Source organism: Augochlora pura, chromosome 6 (assembly GCF_028453695.1).
Source record: "Augochlora pura isolate Apur16 chromosome 6, APUR_v2.2.1, whole genome shotgun sequence".
NCBI lineage: Eukaryota > Metazoa > Arthropoda > Insecta > Hymenoptera > Halictidae > Augochlora > Augochlora pura.
This window is the reverse complement of record NC_135777.1, coordinates 19,084,889-19,103,999: the sequence shown is the minus strand read 5'-3', so window position 1 is coordinate 19,103,999 and position 19,111 is coordinate 19,084,889. Positions and strand designations below refer to the sequence as shown.

The 19,111-nt window shown below is 44.9% G+C and overlaps 3 protein-coding genes across 7 annotated transcripts in view; 1 reads left to right on the top strand and 2 right to left on the bottom strand.

Annotated features, from left to right (window-relative positions):
• The window catches only part of LOC144470993 (uncharacterized), a 17,366-nt gene extending 16,181 nt beyond the window's left edge, over positions 1-1,185 (bottom strand). The window contains exon 1 of the mRNA XM_078182625.1: positions 882-1,185. The gene's annotated coding sequence lies outside the window, so the exon portion shown is untranslated. The remainder of the gene's footprint in view (positions 1-881) is intronic.
• A 2,338-nt stretch (positions 1,186-3,523) lies between these two features.
• Positions 3,524-12,151, top strand: LOC144471169 (uncharacterized). The gene is made up of 9 exons (XM_078182980.1): positions 3,524-3,756; positions 5,318-5,655; positions 6,313-6,644; positions 7,221-7,405; positions 7,530-7,741; positions 8,396-8,731; positions 9,528-9,650; positions 10,368-10,535; positions 11,066-12,151. Exons 1-9 carry the CDS (start codon positions 3,524-3,526, stop codon positions 11,242-11,244), a joined length of 2,106 nt encoding a protein of 701 aa, XP_078039106.1. The 3' UTR covers positions 11,245-12,151.
• A 302-nt stretch (positions 12,152-12,453) lies between these two features.
• The window catches only part of LOC144470749 (protein FAM135A), a 50,684-nt gene continuing 44,026 nt past the window's right edge, over positions 12,454-19,111 (bottom strand). For all 5 annotated transcript variants that reach the window (XM_078182245.1, XM_078182244.1, XM_078182246.1 and 2 more), the window contains exon 17: positions 12,454-18,596. In XM_078182245.1, coding sequence (XP_078038371.1) covers positions 18,391-18,596 — 206 coding nt within the window. In that variant the 3' untranslated portion in view covers positions 12,454-18,390. The remainder of the gene's footprint in view (positions 18,597-19,111) is intronic.

The window sequence follows — 19,111 nt, the reverse complement described above, 5'->3', positions numbered from 1 at the left end:
CCCGCCACACCACCCCGCCCTCGTGTCTGGCAGCCGTAGATAAACCGGCGAACACGTTTCCCTCGGTGAGCATCAGAAAGAGGCGATCTAAAAAATTCACGACGCCTCGATCGCTCGATATCCCCGGGAACTGTGCGACGTCGTCGGGCCACGCACCTCTCTCGACATTCACCTACGGCTCCTCGAAAACACTCGACCACCATTACAGCACCCCTCTCACCGCCACTGGACGAGAAAGACGTGCGGTGTCCTCGCGAAGATGCCCGTCTCTCGCGTCCTCGTCTCCCCGGACGTTCCATTCATCGAATACCGGTTGAACGAAACAATGTTATTCAAACCTCGACGCGATCCGGCAACGAATCCTCTAAATACCTTCGCACTCTGCCCCGAGTCACGGCAACGCCGAGAATCAACCCTTTCGACAGGATTGCATAGTTCTTGGAATCGCGAGCCGGATCTCACAGACAATAATAATATACTATAAACCACTCCCTTAATTACCCGAGTCCTCTTCGCCGTTGAGCCGAGCCTCGCGAGAACCGCAAAACCTCAAAGTCGGCGCCGCGCGGGCTTCGCCGATACGGCGATACCTTATCAAGTTCACCCTTCAATTTCACCGCGGTCTCTCCCCTCGTCGCGCAGCCAGGCGGGAGTCTTTTAACGAAGGATCTATAATTTCAGGGAGTGCTGGCAGCCAGCAGGAAGCCGTGCACCGCGCGAAGTCTCGGCCAGCTAGAAAGTCACCCCCCGCGCGGAGCACTGACCGCGGGCTCTTAGTCGATCACCAAAGGGAAGGGTGCTGGGGGGAGGGGGAGGCAGGAGGCGGCCGAGGACGCGCCGGGTGTGTTCCCGCGGCGTTTCTTTTGGCCGTGAGAGCGTACCTTCAATCGCAGCTACTCCGGACGAGTCGGCTGGTGTTCCGCAACAGGCAGCGGCAGAGACACACGGGCACAGGCCGCGACGAAAGCGAAACGAGAGTCGTCGGTGAAGCACAGGTGAGGAGAGACGGTCGGGGGTTGCGCGCACACGGCGCGGCCGGCCGGGTGGTTTGTCTCCGCGCTCTTCCACGTGTGCGTGTGCGTGTGCCGTCTGTGTAGGGGCTGCGCGCTGGCGAAGAAGGGTGTACAGTTCGTCGCGAACAGAGCCTCGCGAGCAGGCTTCCCCGACAAGGTGTGGTTGACGGCCGCGGACGCACTGGCTCGCTGCATCGCCGGTTCCCACTGACTCCCGGTGAACGCACACACCCCGCGCCGGCCCGATATTGATTGGTGCGGTTGCGTGCCACGTGACTTTTACGTGCGCCCGTTCGCGTTTGCGTGTCCGGCTGCGTGATGGTGTGCGTGCCGGAACACCGTCCAACCCCCCTCCCCCCCCCCGCCCGCCCGTCCGACCCCCAGCCCTTAACCTTCGCCCGTGGGCTTTTTGTTTCGCGGACACACGATCCCGCTCCACGCTTTCGATCGGCCCACCTCCGCGAACAGCCCCTCCGCCGTTTCTGCCCGGTTTCGACCCCCCCCCCCCCCCCCTGCGAACCCCGCCCTGTCGCGCGAGATCGGTGTTTACCGGGTTGACTCGCCGATGCTCAGGGTCGCCGAGAATTCGGACCAGGCTTGATCGCCGCGATCGATCGGCCCCCGCGGGTGCCAGTTTCGGGTTCCTCGTGCCTTTCGCGGGCGGACGTAGGAATTTGCGGGGAGCTATTTCGCGCCCGGCGATTTAAGAGCTGCTCGGCCCGGAGGGCTCCGACTTCCCTTGATTTGTAATCGGTGGGATGCGGATATTTATGCAAAATAAAGAAACGTCCGCGTCGATAGCAGCGACGGAAGAGCCGAGTGCAACGTTTGTTTCTTTTCAAATAATTTTAACAGATTGACACCAACATTTTGGGTTTCAACGGTTTCATTTTATTTTATCGCTATTTTCTGTTTCACCTGTCCACTTTGTCAAATAAATGCATAAAATACACAGAAAGGATTGATAGGAAAACATATTCCGGGACAGTCAAAAAGTTTTAACGAGTTGCGAGAGTAGACAGATGATTTATTCTCAAACTAATTGGGATATCCAAATTTTGATCAGTCACATTTTGTCCGAAAGCTTAGAATATCATATTTTAATAATTGTATAGATTTAGCGAGTATCCGCGTTGATACTGATCAAATTAAAGTGAACAATAGTTTCCAGAAATAATATTGTATCAATAAAGCGATGTCTGGTATGCCTCGGTTTATAATTGTTTGCACGGTACCTCCCCTCTCATTTTTATTTTTGTACATCTGTATACTAATATAAAACCTGTTACACATTTATTTTCACGGAAAATTTAATTGGCTGGTAGAAATTAATAGGGTGGAATTAGTCGTTTGCTGTCCCTCGGTATATAATTCGTTCTGCCCCACCCCTTTATTTATTTTTACATTTGCGTACCTATGTATTAATTTAGCAATTTTGTTATATGTTTTACGCGGTATAATTTACTCGGATGGAAATAACTAATGGGTGGAGTTGGTCGTTTTCTACCCCTTGGTTTATAATTGGTCGTGTCACAGCCCCTCACATATTTTTATTTTTGCGTAGTTATATTAAATTTGATATTGTTAGATGTTGGCACAGGGCGTTTTAGTTCGACTGGATAGAAGGAACTAATGGGGCGGAAGGGGACGTTTGCTGATCCCTCGCCCCTTATTTATTTTTGTATACTTATGCGTATTAATTTTGTATCGCTATACATTTAGCGCGGGATAATTTAATTGAATAGGAGGAATTAATGGGGTAGCGGTAGTCGTCTGCCGCCCCTCCCTCTTTGGGCGGCGATCCCTCGCCCTCTTTATTTCCATTTATTGATAAATATTTGCAAACTCAGAGTCACCGATCACCATTAATTTAAAAACAGTCAAAGGCAATGGTTTATGGAAGGTTAACAATTAAGGTAGATATAGCATAGGTAACAAATTAAAAACGTCGAATAGTAATATTAATTATTTTGTTTATATTCTGTAACACCTTCTTTATATTTTATTAATATTCTGCCATAGTTTCTTTACATTCTATTTATATTTTTATTTTCTTCATTTATATCAAAAAAGTTAAGAGGAAGGAAAACGGAACAAATCTTTTGACCTCTACTCTCAACAATTAACGACAATACAATCTCAACAAAATATGATATAAAAATAGTTTCTGTGCTAGAATTAGAAAATGTAGATTTCGAGCACACGGCTCGTCAACGTTATTTCACGGAGCCCAGAAAGCGCGGTATCTCAGGAACTAATATTAAGTGGCCAGTTAGCGGAGAGTCCTACGAGCGGGAAGTGAGTCGAGGATCAACGACCGGCCTCGATCTCGATCATCGCTCGCTCGCCAGTACCGTCAGCTGAAAGTATCGGCGTTCCTCTGTCATGGCCGCGAATCTCCGGTGCCAGGTCTGGCATCGTTAATCAGAGCGAACACGTGAACGAGCCGATCGGCTGGTAGCAAAGGAGAAACGCGGAACCCGGTGAACGTCAACAGCTGGAAGGAAACAATGGTGGTGGCCAGCGACGAGAGGATCGCGTTGGTCGGCCATGAGGCGACGGACGGACGCCGCAGGATGAAGTTTAGGAAGTTATTCCGCAGCCGAATGTCGCGGGCCACTGTTTTCACCGTGAAGCTGAAACAGTGCGGCAACAGAAAGCAGGCGACCAGAGCACGGAAATGCATGTGTCTGCCCTCGAACTACGGTCTCGTCGAGTTCCCCATGGTCTGGTCGGAGCTTAGGTGCGTGTTCCGCCCGGTCTTATCACTTCCGTGCCCGTTGCCCCGAACGAATCCGATCGGTAGGATGTTTCAATTAGACGCGACCCCCTGTCCGTCGCCCCCGCCGTCGCGTACAATATCGTAATTGGCAGTAAACGTCAGTTTCACTGCCAAGTTGATTCGTTTGCGGTCCATTAGCGTCCGTGAATCGTCCTCGGCCATCTCTGGATGTTGATCCTCCAGTTCGAGAGATCTGTTCACTTTAATTTCGCCTCTGTCACTTAACAGAACGTAAAAAGAAGCCTCGCGATGAATCTAAAACTTAAACTTCTCGCTATTTTATTAACATCGCGCAGTTCGCAGTTCAGTGACCATATATTTTCAAAAATCTATTCGCGCGAAGGCGATTCAATTTAGCGCAACTCTAAACGAGGAATTGTCACAAAATAAAACTTAAACAGTTCTTTTTTTATTTAACGTATTTATATAAATCGTGTTACTATTTCTCGCTTGTAATAGAACAGGTTAATATAGCAATGCTGATATTAAATACAAACTATTCTTAAAATAATTGGAATTACTGGGAATCTCCAAACTGTATAAATTCCTTTTCAACACTGTTTACTTTTTAAACAATCCATTATAACTATAATGACGTTATTTTGGATTAAAAAGAGGCGAGAGAATGTGCGAACATCGTAATAATCTTTATTAACAGTCAAAGGAATTATATACGGTAATTAAACATTTAAATGTGCATGAAATTCGCGTTCGGAATATATCTGCCAACGAGGCTCGTTATTTCCTCTTAAGGGGTTAATGATTCACCGCGAAGACCGGGCCAGAGCACAAAAATAAAATGCCCGATCGGGTACAAAGTCCTCATCCTATTTCGATCACCGCAACCCCCGGGTGGCTGTCCGCACTCAACCTACTTCTCCGTGACGCATCGATCCCTGTTTAAACTTAATGCAATTGTCAACCTAATTTGACGACTAAAAGCTGACAAGCGGGCCGCAATTTTCCGGAAATCTGGGTCGGATTTAATCCGAGCCCGCGTTTCCAGGTTAACGATGCAATTCCTGCCGCTGGAACAAAGTCCGAGGAAACGCGAGTCCGCAGATATATCTCCGGCTGGGTCGTTAACAAACAATGGCACCATTTATGCACAATTACGTCCTGCGCGAATCTCGCCCGAATTGAATTCGCGAAACGAAAATTTAATATCGAGATAAATTTTTATGACCCAATGACCTGTCGATAGGGTGTTAATATTTTCCATAATAGCACCGAACAATTTTGATTTCTTCCATTGTTTTTATTCGCTTTCATTTGTATACTTTGATAACAGAAGAATTTAATTTTATTCCGATTTAGAAGAAATTAGTAGTAAATAAAATAAATTAGTAATATTTATATTTAGTAGATCTTGCACGAAATATTCGTTGCAAGTTTGGCTGGTTATTATAGTGCAAGGGGTTAATTAAAAAGTATCAGGTGCGCGGGTTCTTCGGGGATCCGTGGGCGACGTTGACATCTTTTTCATCTCTGTCCGGACCTAATTGACGCGTCGATGTTTCAGGGCGAACCAGCAGCTGTGCGACGGTGCGATCAGATGCGCCAGGGACCACGTATTCCCGGTGCACCGTGTGATCCTGTCCGCGGTCAGCCCGTACTTCAAGGCCCTATTCACGAACAGCCTGAGAGGTGGCAAGACCGAGACCACCGAGGTCGTCATCGACTCCATACCCAGCGAAATTTTCAGCCTAATCCTCGATTACGCGTACACCGGCACCTGCGACGTCAACACCGAAAACGTGGAGCAGCTGTTACCGCTGGCCGATCAGTTCGAGGTACTCGGGGTCGTCCAGCTGTGCTGCCAGTTCCTGCTGCAGGAGCTCAGACCGGAGAACTGCTTAGGTAATGTGTCGATTCGATAAAACACAGGAATCGAAAGCGATCTTTCATTTCTCGAAAACTTGCATGCCTCGTTCGTATCTGTGTGTATGAAATTTTTATTTGATGAATTTAACAGAAAGAATCGAATTTTGTTTCGATTTAAAGAAACGGTTAACATTATAATGTACTGTGAAGCCTACTGCTTTGAATCTCAAGCTTAACTCATTATAGTACAAGGGGTTGAAAGAGCTCAGCTTCTTCGATCTCTGATTACAGAATACGAGCAAAAATATTTCACCCTCTTCGTTTTCTTCGAACGATAAAATTATCAAACCAGCAACTGTCTAAGTTAAATTTGCTGCATTGAAAAGTACATTTTTATACCTGTATAAGCAAATAATCATTGGACCGCGGATTACTGCGTGAAAATAAATAAATTCTGATATATTCTGATATATTCTGATATATTTAATTCTGATTTAAATGAGTTCTGAAATCGTACTGTTTAATCAACTGTTTTGGATTTTGTCCGCCAATATTTCTTGAAAATGCATAAAATCCGCAGTCCGATGGTAATTATCCGCGAGAGACAATCAAATAAGAGAGAGAGAGAGAGAGAATCGCGCACCGTGTAAAAACGTCAGCGATTGGCGAGACTGCTGAATTGTGACAACTTAGGTATCATTAAATTCGCCCGTCACTATTTCTGCCGTGACCTGGAAGAGAAGGGCCGGAAATACATTCGTCATCACTTTAAGCGGATACTGCAAGAGAGCCCGGAATTCAAAGAGCTCACCGGCGAGGAACTCGAGGCGATCCTACGTGACGACGAGCTCAACGTTAAAAACGAGGAAATAGTTTTCGAGGCCGTTAAAACCTGGGTCGAGCACAACCTAGAAGAAAGGAGGCCCCGTTTGCCGAGACTCTTGAAATGCGTGCGCTACGGTTTCATCAGCTATCCGTTCTTCATGAACAATATTCTCACGTGGACGATCATCGAGGAGGATGAAGTGAGTAGTCCCGGGCGCCGTCCATTATCCGAAGGCCAAGCATATTGATCTTTTCTTTCCTTCTTTCTTTCTTTCTTTCTTTCTTTCTTTCTTTCCGTCTCTTTCACGTGGACAGCAATTTTTATTTTTATTCACCTCGATCTATTATTCGAGGCTGTCTATTCGTGATTTAAGTTGCCATGTACAAACGCGCTTTTGACTATCAGAGCTGCCTACAATATTCAAAATAGAATCTTGATTAAGTGGTTCTCTAATTGGATTTACTTTAATTTGATTTCATTTAATTTAACTGATTTTTATACACGGGTATATTTTATCGATAACAAGAACAGATGTATAACTTACGTTATTACAATAATTCTAGCGACTATTTGATAAATACTTTTATTAGGCAAAAATTAATTTCCGACATTTATAACGATTATCTTCTAACAATTACTCTAATCTCTAAAAAGAACTACTTTCCTCATTTATGTTTTCTATTAGTTTTACTTTTTATTAGTATAAGCTACGGGCTCTGCAAAAACCAATCGGTGCCCAATGAAATTTTCTACGATCCATTTTTCCTCCCCAAAGCCGTGCCAGCAGATCATATGGGAGGCGAACGCGTACATAAACAAGCTGGACGCGAAGCAGGGCGGCGGCGAGATCGACCTGAAGAATCCGCTGGCTCGTCCGCGGATCCCGCACGAGATCCTGTTCACGATCGGCGGCTGGACCGCCGGCTCGCCGACGAACTTCATGGAGACCTACGACACGAGGTGCCGCGACTTTCCTCCATTAATCCACGAATAATTTCTCCGTTGTTCGGGACGGTTACTGTTCGCGCGAGAACCGTCGTTCACCAAGCCGAGATTCACACGGGTCGTGTAATGTGACCTCCAGAGCTGACAGATGGTTTCTATCAGTGAACACGGACGCGACGCCGAGGTCCTACCACGGGCTCTGCGCCCTGGACAATCTGATCTACATGATCGGCGGCTTCGACGGGAATCAACACTTCAACACGGTCCGGTGCTTCGATCCGGTGACCAAGAAGTGGCGGGAACGGGCCTGCATGTACCACGCGAGGTGTTACGTCAGCGTTTGCATTCACGGTAAGATCCTTTGTTCGGAGACGAGGGCGGGGGGAGGCCACGACGATATGGGAAAACAGAGGGTCGCGACCGCTCGTTTAGATAAAGGGATCGGCTCTCGCCGGGCTGTCCCGTTCGCGGCGGTGTTGGTCTTGATCTTCGCGTGATCCTGGTGGATGCGCACTTTGTCAAATCGCACGAAAATTATTACCGGCGAGCGAGGGGGAAATACGTAACTGACGGAGGGGCGCTTCTGAACCCGTGTAATAAAAAATTATGATGCTGTACACGTGAGTGGAATAAGTTATGGTTACACTGTGGACATTTATTCAAAATGAATATTGCATTGATTGTAACGATTGGATATTGCATTGTTCTTATAATAATTTTAACAAGTTGCTAAGAATGTCTTTATTTTCTTCTAACATAACTGGACACGTCTAGTTCTGTCATAAATGCGTTAGGGGATGGTCTTATCATATTCTTATCAAGAAACGAGAAATCTCATTTTGCGAGAAGTATTACATTGCTAAAATACCCCCGTTTATATAAAAATTTAAAGAAAAATAGCCCTGAAATATTTTTAAATTACTAAAATACCCTAATCTATATGAAAACTTAAGGAAAAACAGCTCGATGAGAATTTGTCATGGTATCCGTTTGTTATATAATTAGGTGGCAAGATTTACGCCCTGGGCGGGTACAACGGGCGCGGGAGGATGAGCTCGGGTGAGAGATACGAGCCGCAAAGGAATCAATGGGAGATGATACCACCGATGCAACGACAGCGTTCGGACGCGAGCGCGGCGGTGTTGCACGACAAGATCTACATCGTCGGCGGTTTCAATGGCCGCGAAGTCCTGGATTGCGCGGAGGTCTTCGACGTCGAGACCAATCAGTGGAGTTACATTCATTCGATGCTGAACCCGCGGTCGGGGGTTTCCCTCGTCGCATACCGGGACAGCCTCTACGCTCTCGGAGGCTTCGACGGCTTCAACAGACTGAGCAGCGGTAAATTGTTCGCACCCCTATCCGTGGAATCGAATCTATCTCTACACGCGTCATCTGATACGTTCTTACAATTTCAACGGAGTTGGAATATGCTTTACTTGTCAAACTTTAGAAGGATTAATTCTTTACTTGGTATTCTTTATAAATAGGTTTATATTATATAATATATTTATAAGAAAGCTACGATTCTGAATTGCTAACGTGATTCTTGACATTTGTTTATTCACTTTACAATTAACTAAACATAATTTGATTAACTCAACATTATTTTTCACTAACATAATTTGATTAACTCGACATAATTTTTAATTAACGTAACATAATTTAAAAAATTAAGTCACCACAATTTTTAATTTGCTTAACATAATTCGATTACGTATGTAATAAAATAAACCTTCTCCACTATATATCTAAGTCTTTATCGTCCATGCTCAAGATTACACATTTTTATTGTTTTCCTTGATAAACGATGAGTTAAAAGATAGTGAAATTTTTCCAAGAGTTCGAAGACAATTTTTTATTTCAATGCACGATTATCGGAGAATTGTAAAGGAAACACCATTCCCGGTATTTTCTGTTTGATAAGAGAGTATCAGGGTCGAGGTATTCTATAACACGGAAAAATCTTTTATTTATGCCGGCGTTGTTTGTTCCCTGAACCATTCAATTTTATCGGAGGCTTCCTGCCTTGGAATCGCTCTGCCGAGCGCAAGAGAGCTACCCTCTTCCCGTCTAGGGATTTTCCGCTGCGTGGAAATTAATGTCTCGTTACAATATCGATCTTGTGTTCCCGCAGGGGAACGTTACAATCCGAACCATTCGGAGGACTGGCACGCGGTCCCAGAAATGTTCAATCCCCGCAGCAATTTCGCCACGGTCATCTTGGACGATATGATCTTCGTTGTCGGCGGTTTCGATGGTAAAGTAACAGTTCGTCGACCTTACGTCTGCATCTCTGATTTGTTTATACATTACCGTGCGTCTTACCTACTTTATTTTATATTCTATGATAAAATATAGTATATGAAGTTTGAAACTGTGAAAGGGTTGCGAGAAATATTATTATATCCAATTTATTAACGTCATCGAGAAAGGGAAAAATTTCTGATTTAATTTCTGTTTGTTGTAACTGAAGAGGGAAATTTCTATTTTGCATTTATATATAAATTATATGTATATTAAGTTTATATTCAGAAACAGAAGCTCATCAAAATCTGCAGCTACTATTTATCAGCAGACTGTAACCTGTATGCAATTACTTTTTATTAAAATTATCAATGATAACAGTTGCGATTTAAAAATTTTATTTATGCTGTATTAAAATTAATAATTAAAAATTGAGAAAACTAAATGCCTATTAAATAGTGACGAAAGATTAATGTTCGTCGAAATTATAAATTTTATGTATTTACGGCAGGAATGAAGGAAAGAAAGAAAAAAAATTAATAATTAAAAAGTGAGAAAACTGAATGTTTATTAAATGGTAATTAGATTTTATATATTTACGACAGAAATGAAGGGAAGATTTCGATACTGCCAATATTAAAATAATTCACAGAAAATGTTGAACTTCCGTAAGGATTCGGAAATAGAGGATCATCGAATTACTAGCGAAACTGAGCTTTCTTTTCGATAGGGGAAACGACGATCGCATACGCAGAATGCTACGACGCAGACAGCAACGAGTGGTACGATGCGTCACCCATGAATCTCAATCGAAGTGCCCTGAGTGGATGTGTTATCGCTGGCCTTGCTAACGCACGCGAATACTCCTATCAGAGCAAAGCTCACAACCTCGGTCAAGGTTCGTACTACAAACTGCAACATCTTTCGAATACTTTCTCGTTACGTTCAAAGTTTGATTGATCAAAGACTGATATAAATTAAGATTTCAATCACAGGAAGCCAATTAATAAACTTATACGTCAGAGTTGCGTGTAAAAGAATTTCGATAATTGTCTTTCAAAATCAATAACAGAAAAAGTTTCCATTACATATGGATCCGAATAATACGTTGAATAAATATAAACCTGACGTCATTTTCGAAAGATCTTCCCATGGAATTTCAAACCATCAAATTTCGGAGCACCGAGAGTAGTATTTATATAAATATTTTATGATATTTGTTCAGACTTTTCTACAATTTTCATGAGACTTATTCAACAAATTCTTCATAAACGTATCATTAAGAATTCGATAAATCAATTACAATTTCGATGATCGCGAATTTAAAGAATTTTGTACATGTTATTATTATGACTATTAGAAAATTTCTGGCTCCTCGACGTATTAATATTCGAAAAGTTCAGAAACTAATACGAAGAACGTTCACAGCACAAGCATCGTCCGAGAACCAGGAAAAAAATCAAGGCGGCGAAGGAGCCGCGGAGACGAACTCCATCTTCCTCGAGGACGACGGGGAGGACGAGGAAGTGAGCTTCGAGGACCACGATCAGGGCGAAGTCGGCGACATGGACGAGACCGCGGAGAGCGTGGGAAACTTTCCGGAGTAACTTTGACGGCAGAAGAAAAGTGATATCGGAAGAGAAAAAAAAAAACCGAAAAAACAAGTTACGACGTCGATAGATAAACTCGCGAGAACTCGATGTCTGTGCCGCGTTTCGTCCGGGAATATTTCGGGCGCGATTGGAACAGCGTCTATACCGTGGCCGGTAATAGGAGAAGGGGGATGGAAGTTGACACGATCGCGTGAACATAAAAAATGGAAAATAATTCGATCCGGCGCTATAGGAGCTACGGGGCATGGGGGGGAAAAAGAGATTTGCAGCCTGGCATCTTATTTTTTTTTATCACGTTTTGCGAGAAATTGTCGCGTGAATTTGTAACGCGGGTTTTAACCGCGATCGCGCCTCCCATTTTTAGCCAAATTGCTGTTTTATAGAGGATATTGGATTTCTTTTAAATTATTTTTTTTTTTACTTCTTTTTGTAGGTTGGTCAGGAATTTTATCTATTAACGTATTACATCGAAGACCGATTTTAAGCGAATTCAAATGTTCTTTCCGCCGATTCCGATGCTTTTTGCATTTTTAATTTCCGCTGCGTGGAGATTGGATAGATTTTAAATTGACGACCGAACCAAATTTGTTATTTTCCCTTTTTCTATCGTATGTGTTTTTTTCTGGTAGCGATTCTAATGTGACTTGATCCGTTGTTTTAAACGAATAAAAGTGTACCGATTACAAAACTCCTCGTTCAGGTGTACCCGTTCGTTTAACCCTTTGCGGTCGTATGTGTACTCTCAGCCACCAAAGCTATTTATTTATTTCTTTGCACCTAAAATTAAAATATTATTGTGTTGCATACATCCAAACTTTAAGCTAGAATTAATTAGTTTTGATTTTCCTTTTTAATCTCGTTCGTTCAGCGAAAATGAATTTCAACCAACACGATACCTATTCACGAACTTAATACGACCTCGAAGGGTTAATTCTACAAAAACAGAAAGATTCTACTAAATAATTCTAGTAAAACAAAGAAAGGTTAGATTTTAATATACGACACCGCGTTCCTGTCTCGTCTTTATTTTCCTGAATTCGAAGACTGAAAGTATAAACATAAACGATAAATGAAGATGATAAAACATGAACAAATGAAGCGATGATAAGCGAAGCAGGATAAAACGGCAAGAGAGTCTTGGAGGTGAGGTAAGCCATTGCGCAAAATAACATCAGACGTTTCGTTTTGTATTAATCTATCTCATTTATGTATACGTAGATTTATTCAGTTTTCATACGTGTCCATATATTATGTATAGTGTATACATTGTTGTTACTTCCCGATCGACGTTGCTCTCGCAACTACAAACGTTCTCATCCAAAATCAACAGCATCCTCCATTATCTTCTCTATTAATAGTCGCGTCCTCCACGGCAACGCACGACTCGATCGACAATCGTTTGCTCACGTGACTAATCATTGAACCAGGCCGACCGTTGTCCGCAGTCTGACTGGAACAGCTCGTCGGCTTCGCGATCGAAAGCAGAAGAATCGCGAACGATCGCTCGGAAACCGTCGTTCTCCATCGTCGCGCGATCATTTCGTCCCCCCTCTCGCGCCTCGATCCACGTTCGTTTCACTTTAGACGGCAACTATGTACGACGATAAACTTCCAAGACGGAGACTCGCGATCGCGAGAAATTAACGTGGAACGCAATTTCGCGATTTCTCGCCGCGGAAAGAACGAAACCGAAGACTCTCAATCGTCGAAGTTCCGCGCTGCATTTCACTCTCGCGCGATCACCGAAGATGTTAATTGATAACCATTACCAAGACCCATTAACAATTACCGATAGTTTTATTTCTTGAGTTCAAGAACAAAGATAAATCCATGTTTTAGTACATATCGATGAACAGGTTTTATAATCGAGCAAAGAAGTAGCTGAAATTAAGCACAAAAGTAAGATGTACAGTCAATCAACCCTCGCATGCTCCTCCGCTTGAAAAATCAATTCTTCTCTTTTTCACAGATTATAACATTCTCCGACGTGTTTGTTAGAAACATAACGGAACGAACGAAGCTTAAATCAATATACACACGTGTGTAAAGTGGAAACAAACCGTAGATCCGTCGAACAATTCTGCGGGGAGCATGCGCGAGTCGCAAGTAATTCCCTAATTTGTCGCTGCCCTCTTTATTACCAGGTCCTTAATCGATCAAAGCCGCTGTGCACTATATCGATCTATAATACTTATCCAGAAATTGAATTGTGCACCGACGAGTAGACTGCGAGCTTTACGAATGTACAACATACACGCTATCTAGAAACCGATTACAGCAGACCGTTCATAATCGAATTCGAATGCAACGAACCTAATCCTCGACGTGCCTTAAAAATATCATCTATGTCGCCCGGCGATGGTTCAGCGTTCACGGCGTGAACCCGCGCGGGCATTCCCGCCGTTGTACAATCTCCGGCGTCTTCATCGCGCGTCCGTCTAGTAGAAACTTAAGATTACGTGGTACAAAATCGATTCCCGGGGCCAGAGAACACGTCGATCGTGCGACGGTTTGCGCACAATTGAGCAAACGATATAGCTGTCCGACGATAAATCAGAGAAAGGAAAGAAAGAAAAAAAAAAAGAAAAACAGAGATTGAACGAGAGTTCCTTCGACCGGTATCACCGAAGAGAGAGAGAGAGATATATAGATGCGCGCGGGAGAGATCGCGCGGCTCCCCTCCGGGAGTTCTCTCATTGTCGTCAGAGTCCTTTCCACCCTTTTTGTGCTGGATCCGCGGCGAGCTCCTTCGTATCGATCGACAAACAGCGGGGGGCGGGCGGGCGGGGGGGCCTCTAAAACGCGTTTCCTCGCCCTCGAGACAGCACGTTTCCGCAAAAAAAAGGCGCGTCCCTCCGATATGTGTGTGTGTGTTTGCGTGTGTGTGTGTGCACTGGAAACGCTGAAGGGGGACGCCGAGCGATCGCGTCGAGACGCTCGGGAATATTCTTCGCGCGCGACGTATTTTACAAACATATTACAAAAAGGGAGTGCCGGGCGAGTGTGCAACCGTTTTGTAAACCAACGGAGATACGTGAGCGGCTTAGAATCGAAGGTGAAGCGAGCTCTCGATCGTCTCGTTTCGTTTCGTTTCCGTGTTCGCGCGCGTGCCGGGGGCTGCCGATCGGTCCGGCCGTGCAGTAGAAAACTTCGGGCACGGCTGAACGCGCGGGTCGAGCCAGGACAGAGGGGTGGATCCGCGTGCGGCAACATGTGAAAAACGTGTAATTAAATTTTCCCTCGTTAATCGTTCTTCGCTTGTTCGAGTTTAGTAAATCATTCAGCGCTCCTCATTTAGTAAATGTTCAGCGCTCCAGCATCGGCTGGCGAACCGTCGCGACGAAAGAAGGAGAGGTGGACCGGTTTCATCCCTAATCCTACGATCTTAAAGGCTCATTTAGAGTTTCTATTGCGTGTGAGATACTATAGTAACACTACCGTAGTAACCACGTACGTACAAATAAACTCGTCATCGGTAAGCGACGATGCTTCACCGCTCGCGGGAACTCGTGGAAGTAAACGCTTGGCGCCATAGAAAATTCCGAGAATGAATAGCCGTATAATCTACACGGCGTAAACATGGTCCACCTCTCCCACTTACGCCGAAGAATTGCGTGGTTGCGTCGAAGAATTGCAGGATCACTTGTCAACGATCTTAGAAAAATTTCGAAGCAGGCGGATCCCTGTCTGTCCTGACCCATCCCGTGATCCGAGACGGTTACCTCCAGAACGCTCCCTTATGCTACATCTAATTCAAAGACCCTCCTGGCCGTTCCTCCCCTGCGTCTCGGTTCAGCCGTTTATTTCTTCTGGTAACACTCGCGCAAGTCAATGCAACAATATTGCCACAGTTATTGCGTGCCGGGAGCGCAGACGTATCCGAAAGGAAATCCGTGGAAGGGATCGATCGAGGGGATGGTGTGTCTGAAAGGCTGCAGCCCTCAGCGTCCTCGTCTCGGAATATTCTCGGGACTCGTTTTCGCTAAGCCTCTTCCCGCGCGATCGACGCGGGGCTGAGCATCGTCGCGACGGAGAGACGCCAGAAAGCGGAAATCAAACGGAACGATGCGATCATTTTCTTTTCTTTTTTTCTTTTTTCGGTCGAACGAGAGAAGTTTCGGGGACTTGATTTTTGTGCTTCGCAGCTTTCGGGGGGGGGGGGGGGGGGGGCGGGCATATACGATCGTTTATACGAGCACCGATTCTGGTCCTGATACAATGGTGTGTGCTCGCGACAGAACACGTCGCACGGTGTCTTCTGTTACGATGTAAAGGCGGTACACGTACGGGCGTTGTATACAATTGCGTGGGTGAACGTTTACAGTGGGCGGTGTGGGTTTACACTTAACGATATTCCGAGAATCGCCGTACGAGCGGCCGCCATTCGGGGTCCCCCTTGCAGCAAAATGGCGGCTGGATGCACACTTGGCGCGAGAATTTACTACACGCGCGCGCGGAACACCCTACATCGTCGTGAATCGATGTAGGAATTCAGTTTCTTTTTTTCTCCCGCGATGAAGAACTGCGGATTTTATGCGTTTAGGGCAAGAACGGGGTTCTTTGGAGCAGTATAAACCTACCAAAATGATCGAACGAAGGTATTCCTCTCGCAACGGGCGCAGGGAACAATTTGTCTCGCACTAAGATCCGCAGTCTGTATATAGAACTAACAAGTTCGAAATGTCGTTTTGGCATTGTCTTTTTTTTTTTTATGAAATTCTAGAACGTCTAAATGCGGCGACCTTTGAAATATGCAATTTGGCACAAAACTATTCGTTGAACCATCTAATTTGGCAGATCTTCGAACGTGAATGATCGAATGGAGAACTCGGACGCCAAGTGACGCCGCGCGTTATCGTCCGTTTCAGTGAAAAGAGCTTGAACTCGCCGCGTGACGCGGAAGACGACGAATGGCCGTCGTACAGCGAGTCTCTCTCCGCTGACGTTTATTCCTGCCGATCATGTCAGTTATAGCGAAAAAACTCTTAATTACACACGTCCTCTCCCTTTGCCACTCTTTCGATGATATTCACGATTAGCAATTAGCAAACGCGACGCCACGCGCCTTCGTTGCTTCGATTACGAATAATGTATAACTTCATATTTTTTTGTCTTTTTTTCTTTTATTTAGATTGTTCTGAGCAATTGAGATCTAGTATTTGGAGGGATTTCATATACCTGAAATGGTAGTCACTTTTCCTTCTCGCGTCCTCGTGGTTTATTTTTTTTCCCATGTTCATCCACCTCCTCTTCTCTTCCTCGTTGCTCCCGTTCGTCCGTTTCGCTGATCTTCCATCGCTGATCTTGCATCGCTGATCTTCCATCGCTGATCTTTCACCGCTGAAACCGTAGGCGCAAGGACCCGGCGTCCTCGTCCAGATCCGTCGAATGGCTCATCCGTTCCGCCGATCGCGGTTCCTTCGTCGTTTCACTGTTCTCATTCTGCCTCCGCTTATCACGTCCGCCTTGCCGTTTTCTTTCATTAGAATACTCTCGCTCTCATTCTCGCTCTCACTCTCTCTCTCCCGTTTGCTCGCTAACTTTCTCGCTCTATCGCAACGTAACGCGCATCATCCATCCACCTCACACCGCACGCACTCACACTTATCTGAGAGTAACAATTGACATACGTTTCGTAACTTTCCTAGCGTCTAGACAATGTGTCCCAGCATTGTCTTAATTTATATGTATATCTCGATTTGTTATTCCCCGTTCGCTTTCATTTTTTTTCCTTTTTTTTTCTGTTTAGCTTTTCGTGAATTTTCGCTTGTCGACAACCAGGCTGGGAGACGCGGCGAGAGCGACACGTCGTCGCGCCGTTCTCGCGATCGAGAAGAACGGTTTTCCTTTTCGCTGGACGAGAAAAGAAAGGAAACAAGGATGGGGACGAAAAACCGACGTCCGCGAGCTTGCCTCATCGATCGACGTGCACGATTTCGTCGCGTTCCGTTCCCGGTTCATGGCGATCGCGTGACAGGCGGCGATGATGTACCGGCCGGGTTCGATTCGTGGATCTTTCATCTCGATCGTGCGCGTGATTTCGCTGCGCGGCCACGGGTTTCGCGATAGGCCGAGAATTCGATACTTGATGCAATCATGGTTATCGTTCAGAGCAGTTTGACGATCTTCGAGCGAACTCAACTAACGGGATTGTACTCTCTCGAGAGAAATGCAAGTTAGCCGGAGCACTGTCTATAATTTTGTCTTTGACTCTAGAAATTTTCGTTTACGTTACACTTACTTTACATTTCAGATTTTTCGTTTTGTCAGATTTTCCCTTTGCTATAATTCAAGTCCTTTGTAATTGTTATCGAAGACTCAAATAAATGCATTTTTCAGTTCTAACCAAGCACTCGTATTATTTTATCGACGAGATTCGAATGCTTTAAATAGAAGACATACTTAAAAAAAGTAGGAGATTTAAATCACGTACTTTAATTTCTTTTCACTAGATTTCATAATCGATGGATTGTGAAGTACGAAATATCAATTTCAATTTTGTCGAATATTTATTTATAAGAAAATTAATAGATCGTCTGAAACCACCCTGAAAGATCTTCAACCCCCACGCTTTCCCCCATTCAAACACTATTCAGCTCCGAGCGCGAGCTGCGAATAGGCCCGATCTCCGTGCAGTCGTAAGCCCGTTCAATGATTCGATGATGCGTCGACGTAGCCGTGACGGCACCGCGACAGAACGACGCGTAGGAACCTAACGAGAGAAAACTGATCGACGTGTTTACTATATATAATAACGATGTGTCCGCGTCCCGTGTAAAAACGTCGAATTGCCTCGCCTCCTCGACGAAGTTCCCGGCTCGCGATCGGTTCCTAGAAGACAAGACAATTACGATATAGAAGGGGAGGGGCTGGGAGCGAGAATGACCGAGCCGGAGATCCCGTGCGCGGGCAAGAAACGAGGCAATTCCGACCGTACGTCCGTGGGTTAATTAATTCTAATGCGGCGTCAGAGACGGTCACGGAGAGTTACGAGGATATCCGCTCCGTTATGCCCGAGAGTATCGTTCCCGCTGGCTAGATTCGCTATTTACTTATTTCTCTTCACCCTTTTAAATTGCTAAGTTTTTTCCGTTCGCCGTATTTTCTTTCTTCCATTTAGTCGCTAGAGCAGTCCGTTCCTTATCTGAAGTACTTCAGACCCGCCACCAGCAGGAACTTCTCGATGAAAAGTTCGGAGTCGAGGACGGCGATGTGCGCGGCACGGCCGATCAGCGCGTTCGCCGTCGCCGGCAACGCGTGGTGCACGTCGTACCTCACCAAACTCACGCCTGTCGTCGACATCACCGGGTACAGGATGTTGTGCACCATGTCCCGGTACGCTGCACCTGCAACACAATTTTCCTTCTTACTTTCACGCTCCGCGTTGGACAAAGTTCAAGCGTCGAGCTGATTAAGATGGTCAAAAATGCTCTTAGAGGTTTTTTATTGACTCTTATATCTTTCGATGGTTGACCAAGAAAAACTTACCTGTGTAAAATTTCAACCCCGTAATTTTTCTGTGAGGGTAGTGACAAGGAAAATTTGTACTTGGTGCATTTACTGCAGTAATTTGAAACGTTATTGCTGAAAATATAAAAATAGCGCTACTACTTCTGGTGGCAAAACGCTTAAACTAGTTGATAAATTTACCGACGCAGTAATAATCTTCTGAGAACTGTACAGTGATGCCATCTAATGTGTCCAGAAAATATTGGCAGTCGGTACTTTGTCTAGCTGTGTCAGAATACAGAACTCTTGCAATTATCAGCTGGACATATTCTGACGAACAGTTTGAACTTTTTTCCAAAATGTATATGGTGCTACATATTTTTATATTTTCAGAAAGCAGATGAATCGTGCC